The sequence below is a fragment of the Lithobates pipiens genome, unplaced genomic scaffold (assembly GCF_037356315.1).
Source record: "Lithobates pipiens isolate NorthernLeopardFrog02 unplaced genomic scaffold, aLitPip1_a1.2 Scaffold_13, whole genome shotgun sequence".
NCBI classification, from domain to species: Eukaryota; Metazoa; Chordata; class Amphibia; order Anura; family Ranidae; genus Lithobates; species Lithobates pipiens.
In genome coordinates this window covers 53438073-53447362 of record NW_027507718.1, presented here as the reverse complement: position 1 = coordinate 53447362, position 9290 = coordinate 53438073, and the positions used below count along the sequence as shown (strand labels likewise).

Below are 9290 nucleotides of genomic sequence, written 5' to 3'. Positions count from 1 at the left end.
TGATGAGGAGGGCAATGTAGATCATATAGAAGTAGCCTAATAAAAATAACTACAATTATCCTTAACCTATTCATTGATCTAAACATTTAGACCTAGCCCTAATACGCATCAAGATTTCCTAGACTTGTCAGTAAATAGTAAAACATTTGCCATTAAAGGACAGGCTTCAAGACAAATATCTACTAAGATCATTTTCACACATTTCCATTAACATAGAAAAGGATTGAATTAACATAAATATATCAAAGGGCCAAGATTTTAGCACTAATATCAAAGGCCTGAGATTGTAGCACTAAAATAATCAGTGGTGTGATAACTAGATCATGTGCTCTAGATCTTTAAAACTAGACAGCCCATCACAAATTGCTTGTGATACTTGCATTCCAACATGTGGCTCCAGATTTTCCGTCTCATCATTATATTCTGCACTACAGTTAAAGCTGTAGGAAAAGAACTGAATGCTGATCAAAGAGCTAAAAATAACTCTGTTCCTACTCATCATCACTCCACAAAAAATATAGAAGGTCGTCTGAATTTTGTAATTCATGATTTCTTTGCAAATAAGGAACATGTCAATTTAGAAGCAAGGGAAAGAAATCAAGAAGAAAACAGAGTGGCTAAATTTAATATTTTACCAAGAGAAGCTCAAGAAGAAAAAACCCATAGCCAGGTGGGACTTGGAAATTTCAACCGGAGAGGCAAAAAAAAGAACTTTATTCCTCAAAGATTCACTGAAAAAAAGGCGAAAATACCCGAAGAGCAGAATGCCAAGAAATTCTGGAATTACTTTGTATATAAACTTAATGCAGCCCCAGTGGGTTTCCCTCGTCCTGTTAAAACACAAGAAATACAGCAGGAAGTCTGCAAGACTATTCCATTTTCTCAGGTGAGTAACTGTCTACTGATCTCTTTTATATTTTGACCTTCAACCTAAAATATGTTATTGGATATCATTAAGATTCAAGTGACAAGTATTGGGCTTTATTTAAAACTGGAGAGTGAAGAATCTGGTGCACTTTGCAAAGAAACCAATCAGATTCAGGTTTTTTTTTTCGTCAAAGCTTAATTGAACAAGCTGAAGTTAGAAGCAGATCGGCTGCACAGCTTCAACAGATTTTGCACGCTCCAGTTTTAGTAAATCAAGCACAATGCTTGTCACTTGAATCCTAATGATATTAAATAACATATTTTAGGTTGAAGAACAATATAATAGAATAGCCACTAATTAGCTTGTATACTAAGGGAAAACTATGTTCAATTCCATAATGTGTGCTGTAAAATTGATAAAGCTATTATAAGGTCTTAGAACACTCTATGTGAGACTGAGATTGTGCTATTCTAAACTTCACAGCGCACAGGTTCTGTTTAGGTAAGAATGTGTAACTTTTGTGAAATGGAGAACAGCTAGGGCTTAGTTCTATTTCAACTCTTAAACTACCAAGGGCAACAAAGAAGAAGCAAGCTACATACTACCCAAAAATGTAACATGCCTGATCTATATCATCTAAAGTATAATGCATGCTTTAGAATAATGTTTTTCATAGATTCATATTATATGCAGTGAAATGATAAATGTTTTTTACTTTTAAAATATAGATTTTGTTACAATACATCATTCACTAAAATAGTTTGCCAGATTATTAGGAGAATGCTGCCTTTCTAAATGGGGTAAAAGTTGGCATTGCTCTATAGTAATATTCAGGAGACCCATACACTTTAGAGGGTAATCTACCATGTGGGTGCATTCCAACTGTCCAAACAGTAAACTGTTGAGCCATCCAAAAAGCTGTACACCTGGCATTGCTAAGAGTACAAGTTTATGTTAATGGAGAGAGTAACAGTAAAACTGTCAAGTGATCCATAAAGCTGTACACATGGCATTGCGAAGAGTACATGTTTATGCCAATGGAGAGAGCATCAGTAAACTATTGAGCGATCCATAAAGCTGTACACCTGGAATTGCTAAGAGTAAACCTTTATGCCAATGGAGAGAGTATCAGTAAACTATTAAGAGATCCATAAAGCTGTACACCTGGCATTGCTAAGAGTACATTTTTATGCCAATGGAGAGAGTATCAGTAAACTATTGAGCGATCCATAAAGCTGTACACCTGGCATTAATAAGAGTACAGGTTTATGTCAATGGAGAGAGTAACAGTAAACTGTTGAGCAATCCAAAAAACTGTACACCTATCATTACTAAGAACACAGGTTTATGTCAATGTAGAGAGTAGAGGGTAGAAGGAGGAAAGAGAGGGCATGAATACTAGCCAATGCAATGAACTCTTAACCTAGAAAGTTAGCCAGTGTTGTCTCCACAGTCACTCATACACACAAGTAGGGATGAGCCGAACACCCCCCTGTTCGGTTCGCACCAGAACCTGCGAACAGACCTAAACTTTGTGTGAACTTTAGAACCCTATTAAAGTCTATGGGACTCGAACGTTCACAATCTAAAGTGCTCATTTTAAAGGGTAATATGCAAGTTACTGTCCTAAAAAGTGTTTGGGGACCCGGGTCCTGCCCCAGGGGACATGGATCAATGCAAAAAAAAGTTTTAAAAACGGCCGTTTTTTCAGGAGCAGTGATTTTAATAATGATTAAAGTGAAACAATAAAAGTGTAATATTCCTTTAAATTTCGTATCTGGGGGGTATCTATAGTATGCCTGTGAAGGGGCGCATATTTCTGGTGCTTAGAACTGTCCCTGCACAAAGTGTCATTTGTGCAGAAAAAAAAGTCTTTTAACCACTTGAGATCCACGCTATAGCCAAATGGCGGCTACAGCGCGGATCTCCTTTTCCGGGACGACGTCAATAGACGCCCCCATGAGACTCGCCTGATCGCCGATCCGTGCAAGGGGTCGATCCCGACCCCTTATCACGTGATCAGCTGTCAGCCAATGACAGCTGATCATGTGATATAACGGAGCCGGTAATCGGCTATTATTCCTCCTCGCGCTGATAGCGCGAGGAGAAAAAAAAAAAGCCGATCACCGGCGGCCGTGATCGGGACATCAGTCCCGATCACGGCCAGCAATGCAAGCGCCCACCTGCCCCCTGCCAGTGCCCACCTGCCCCCTGCAGTGCCACACTTATTAAAAGTAAGTGCCCCCCGTCAGTGCCACCCAGCAGTGCCCATAGTGCCACCCAGCAGTGCCCACAGTGCCACCCAGCAGTGCCCAGTGCCACCCAGCAGTGCCACCCACAGTGCCACCCAGCAGTGCCCACAATCTGCCTCAAAGGTGCTGCACCCCAGTGCCACATATCCGTGCCCAGCAGTGCTGCCCAGCAATGCCGCCCATCAGTGCCCAGCAGTGCCACCTATCAGAGCCACCTATCAGTGCCACCTATCAGTGCCATCTATCAGTGGTACCTATCAGTGCCCATCCGTGCCACCCATCCGTGCCACCCATCCGTTCCATCTTATCTGTGCCCATCTTTGCCCATCAGTGCCGCCTTATCTGTGCCCATCGGTGCCGCCTTATCTGTGCCTATTAGTGCCGCCTTAACTATGCCTATCAGTGCCCACCAGTGCAGCCTATCAGTGCCCACCAATGCAGCCTATCAGTGCCCACCAATGCAGCCCATCAGTGCCCACCAATGCAGCCTATCAGTGCCGCCTAATCAGCGCACTTCAATGAAGGAGAAAAATGACCCGTTTTCAAAATTTTATAACAAACTATTAAAACATTATTTTTTTTTTTTTTGCATCTTTTTTTGTTTGTTTAGCAAAAAATAAAACTCCGAGCTGTAACTAAATACCACCAAAAGAAAGCTCTATTTGTGGGAAAAAAATGATAAAAATTTCATTTGGGTACAGTGTTGTATGCCCGCGCAATTGTCATTCAAAGTGCATCAGCGCTGAAAGCTGAAAATTGGTCTGGGACTGAGGGGGGTTTAAGTGCCCAGTAAGCAAGTGGTTAAAATCACTTGCGGCTATATTGTCGGCTCCCCGTAATACAGAGAACACTCAATGAGTATTCTCTGTATTAGCCGACAATTCATTCATTCATTGATAAAAAAAAAAAAAAAAAAGCGTGGGGTTCCCCTAAATTCAATTACCAGGCCCTTCAGGTCTGACATGGATATTAAGGGGAACCCCGTGTCAAATTAAAAAAAAAGTTGACGTGGGGGTCCCCCTAAAAATCCATACCAGACCCTTTATCCGAGCACGCAACCTGGCAGGCCGCAGAAAAAGAGGGGGGATGAGAGAGCGGCCCCCCCTCCCTCCTGAACCGTACCAGGCCACATACCCTCAACATTGGGAGGATGCTTTGGGGGTCTGTGACCCCTCAAAGCACCTTGTCCCCATGTTGATGAGGACAAGGGCCTCATCCTCACAACCCTGGCCGGTGGTTGTGAGGGTCTGCAGGCGGGGGGCTTATCAGAATCTGGAAGCCCCCTTTAACAAGGGGACCCCCAGATCTCGGCCCCCCCTGTTTGAAATGGTAAGGGGTTACAAAAGTACCCCTACCATTTCACAAAGAAAGTGTAAAAATGGTTAAATAAGACAAACACACTTTTGAAAAATTCCTTTATTAAAAATAAAAAAAAATAAAAAAAAGATTCCAGCGGTGCTAATCCACTCTTGCTATCCAGCGACGAATCTCCGGGGTCCAGCGATGGATGATCATATCCAGCGACGGGGGATCTCTCAGTCCAGCGCTGTCCATACATCCGTCTTCTGTCTCCACTGCGGAGACACTGCGGAGATCCCAGCGCTGACGTTTCTTATATTAGGAGGGCGAGGCCACCCGTCACCTGACCCCACCCCCTCTGACGCTGGTGAAGGGAGCCAGGGGTTCCCCAGTGACGTATGGGTGACCCCGCCCCCTCTGATGTAATGGAAACCTGCGTTACATCAGAGGGGGCGGGGTCACCCATACGTCACTGGGGAACCCTTGGCTTCCTTCTCCAGCGTCAGAGGGGCGGGGTCAGGTGACGGGTGGCCTCGCCCTCCTAATATAAGAAACGTCAGCGCTGGGATCTCCGCAGTGTCTCCGCAGTGGAGACAGAAGACGGATGTATGGACAGCGCTGGACTGAGAGATCCCCCGTCGCTGGATATGATCATCCATCGCTGGACCCCGGAGATTCGTCGCTGGATAGCAAGAGTGGATTAGCACCGCTAGAATCTTTTTTTTATTTTTTTTTATTTTTAATAAAGGAATTTTTCAAAAGTGTGTTTGTCTTATTTAACCATTTTTATACTTTCTTTGTGAAATGGTAGGGTACCCCCTTACCATTTCAAACAGGGGGGGGGCGGGATCTGGGGGTCCCCTTGTTAAAGGGGGCTTCCAGATTCTGATAAGCCCCCCGCCCGCAGACCCTCACAACCACCGGCCAGGGTTGTGAGGATGAGGCCCTTGTCCTCATCAACATGTGGACAAGGTGCTTTGTGGGGTCACAGACCCCCAAAGCATCCTCCCAATGTTGAGGGTATGTGGCCTGGTACGGTTCAGGAGGGAGGGGGGGCGCTCTCTCATCCCCCCCTCTTTTCCTGCGGCCTGCCAGGTTGCGTGCTCGGATAAAGGGTCTGGTATGGATTTTTAGGGGGACCCCCACGTCAATTTTTTTTTTTATTTGATGCGGCGTTCCCCTTAATATCCATATCAGACCTGAAGGGTTTGGTATGGATATTTAGGGGGACCCCCACGTCAATTTTTTTTTACATTTTACACGGGGTTCACCTTAATATCCATGTCAGACCTGAAGGGCCTGGTAATTGAATTTAGGGGAACCCCCACGCTTTTTTTTATTTTTTATCAATGAATGAATGAATTGTCGGCTAATACAGAGAACACTCATTGAGTGTTCTCTGTATTACGGGGAGCCGGCAATATAACCGCAAGTGATTTTAAAAGACTTTTTTTCCTGCACAAATGACACTTTGTGCAGGGACAGTTCTAAGCACCAGAAACATGCACCCCTTCACAGGCATACTATAGATACCCCCCAGCCACGAAATTTAAAGGAATATTACACTTTTATTGTTTCACTTTAATCATTATTAAAATCACTGTTCCTCAAAAAATGTCAGTTTTTAAAACTTTTTTTTGCATTGATCCATGTCCCCTGGGGCAGGACCCGGGTCCCCAAACACTTTTTAGGACAGTAACCTGCATATTACCCTTTAAAATTAGCACTTTAGATTTCTCCCATAGACTTGTATAGGGTGTTCCGGCTTTCCGAATTTGCTGCGAACAGCCCAAATTGTTCACTGTTCGCTGAACAGGCGAACAGGCAATGTTCGAGTCGAACATGAGTTCGACTCGAACTCGAAGCTCATCCCTACACACAAGGCTATAGTCCAACCTGGCGGATAACAGCCAGATAAGGCAACTGCCATCTCATATCTCTGGAACCCATAAGGTACCAATGTAGAGGCATTTTTGGAAGCTTATCAATGACCTTTCCATCAGAAAATATTTATTTTCGCCTAACACATTCAAACACTGTAAAGCACATATACATAACTCTTCAGTGAAGTAGTAAAAAGTCGAGTAATAATGTATAAAGTAAAATAACCTATAGTACCCTTCTAAACTAAACTGATTTGAGTACTGTAAACCTAAATATATTTGGATACTATGGGTTATCTTTATTAACCTTTGCACTATCCTATTAAACAACAACTTGAACAAACTTGTCTTTTAAATCATTCATGAAACTCCCATACAGCAAGACAGGTTTTGACACTATAATTTTCTGACTCATGGCTACAAAAGTACTGGGGAAGTAAAGCTAAAGCTTTTCAGCTGTATTGCGAGTGATAGCACTGCCCCAGAAAGGTATGTAAATGGTGGCATTAGGTAATGGCAGCTTCAATCACAGGTTTCTCATACAGGTATTTTGCATTGTTATGAATTTTCTTTAAAATAAGTAAAATGCTATTGCGTAAGGCTGAACATATATTGCCAATGTAACAAACTATGGAATTTCTGTTTGATATGTACATATATCTTTTTCTTCACAGAATATAACGCATGAGAATTGCGACGAGGTGATGATACAAAATAATCTGTGCTTTGGCAAATGCAACTCTCTACATGTACCGAACCAAACAGAAGAACTCAACATATGTTCTCTTTGTCGACCATTTAAATTCAGGATGAACACCTTTAGGCTGAACTGCATGGGATCCAGCAGTGTACTAAAAGTTGTTATGATGGTTGAAGAATGCAAGTGCACGGTTCATAGACACAACAACCATGGAATGAGGAGCTCTTATGAACATTAATAAAACATAATGACAAGCTTGAAATCCTCATCTGCTAATGTAACTTGGTCTAATGACCAAACCTATTTACTCAAAGAGCTGATAGGCCATTTCCTTTATTGCAATATGGTCCTTAGGTAATTAGAGGGGAGGAGAATGTGTCTAAAGAAAACTTGTACTTGCAGAAACACACAGGTTGCCATTGCTGATCTCCTTCTGGAAATGTTGGCTCCCTCGCTGTGTCTGGCTTCAATACTTTTTAGTCAATGAGACTTCACAAGCATCTAGCCAGTGACGTAACAACTCCTGATCTACATACTTCATGTAAGGAATTGAATCAACTCACATTTCCAGAAGGGTCAGAATGGTGTATTTCTCTCAGTTCAGGGTGCCTCCATAGGAGGCATCCATATGTGGTTCTCCTTGGGTCTATAGTTGATAGATTTTTTTTATTTTTTATTTTTTTTTTACCTTAGTGTCAGTGTGTCAGATTATGTTAGAACATGGGGGGGGGGGGGGGGGGGGGGCACTCATACAAGAGGTTAAATAGAGAAAGATGTTTTAATTTGGTATGTCCTAATTAAAGACAATCTCAATTTTCTTACAAAAACAATAAAACATGTAATTACTGCATATTCCATTTTGTTGTTTAATATTATTAAAAATTATATTTGCATTTAATTTTGTAGTCAGCCATGTTTTTTATTCCAGGAAAAGAACAAATATTGTCGTGTTAAGCTGCCAGCTCCTGATTCCTACCCTCACATTTACAACATGGGGAGGGGGGGTTTGTAGTTCATAAAGGTGAGATGGTCAGGGCTGATAACACTACGTGGGATTTCAGTACAACTCAAATTGGGAATTTACAAGCTCACAAGGTTTATGACAGGATTTTTTCATAATTGCAATATGTTTAAACTGTCCTTTCTTCTGTATCATTCCCTTATATAAATTAGAAATCCAGGCAAACAACTAAACACACATATGAAACAGAACGGGGGTCAGTAACCCATAGATCACAGCCTACCTGTTGACCGCGGTCCTCCTCTCTCGATCCCCTACTGCCTACTGCCTGTCATTAGTGAACAGCAGAGAGTGAGAGGTAGCACAGGACAGAGGTCAGGTGGAGGAGCTGGCCAAGTTAACTTTTCTAGTTAACCCACTCCTTAACCCTGCATTCCGAGGGTAACGCACTCCTGATCCCTGCATTCTGAGCACAACACATTCCTGATCCCTGCATTCTGAGCGCAACACACTTCTGAACCCTACATTGTGAGCGTAACGCACTCTTGAACCCTGCATTCTGAGCATAGCGCTCTCCTAAAACCTAAAACCTGCACTCTCTTGTAATACTTTTTTTTATGTCCACTACATTTGTGATCTACATTTAGGTTACCAATCACCCACAGTAAGATCACAAAGGCAGTTCATTGTGAACACGGTGCAGGAAACATACATGTAACATGCCTTTCTGGCATTGCATTCTGGTGTGAACCAGCCCTAACAACAGGACATTGTGCCCGGTGGTCTTTGACTTCACCAGTGTTGTTTAAAGAGGAGCTGCACAAAAAAAAAAAAAATATTAAAAGCCAGCAGCTACTAATATTGCAGCTGCTGACTTTTAATAATATCACACTTACCTGTCCCAGGTTCCAGCGATGTCGGCGGCAGATGACGAGCGATCGCTCGTCTCGCTGCAGCCATCGCCGCCATCCTCTGTCAGGGAATCGGGAAGTGAAGCAAGAGGGCTTCACTGCCCGGTTCCCTACTGCGCATGCGCGAGTCGCGCTGCGCTGGTTCCCCGCTGTGTCTCTGGGAACTGTGTGTTTCCCAGAACACAACGGGGGGGGGGGGGCGGAGCCATGCGGCGGTGGGCGGAGCCATGCGGCGGTCTGGCCGGAAGTGGGTGCAGTTACCTGGATTATCCAGGTAACTGCACCCCCCTCCCCCCCGAAAGGTGCCGATTGTGGCACCGGAGGGGGGGAGGGATAATACTAGCGGAACTTCCCCTTTAGGGTGAAGAACCGCTTTAAGTAGATCTCCATCTCTCTAAGATTGCCTACCCTTGAAA

The 9290-nt window shown here is 43.4% G+C and overlaps 1 protein-coding gene across 1 annotated transcript; it reads left to right on the top strand.

The window, feature by feature from the left end:
- Positions 1-388: 388 nt before the first annotated feature.
- Positions 389-7705, top strand: CER1 (cerberus 1, DAN family BMP antagonist). Its single transcript, XM_077478405.1, has 2 exons — positions 389-886; positions 6977-7705. Exons 1-2 carry the CDS (start codon positions 389-391, stop codon positions 7238-7240), a joined length of 762 nt encoding a protein of 253 aa, XP_077334531.1. The 3' UTR covers positions 7241-7705.
- The last annotated feature ends 1585 nt before the right edge of the window (positions 7706-9290 follow it).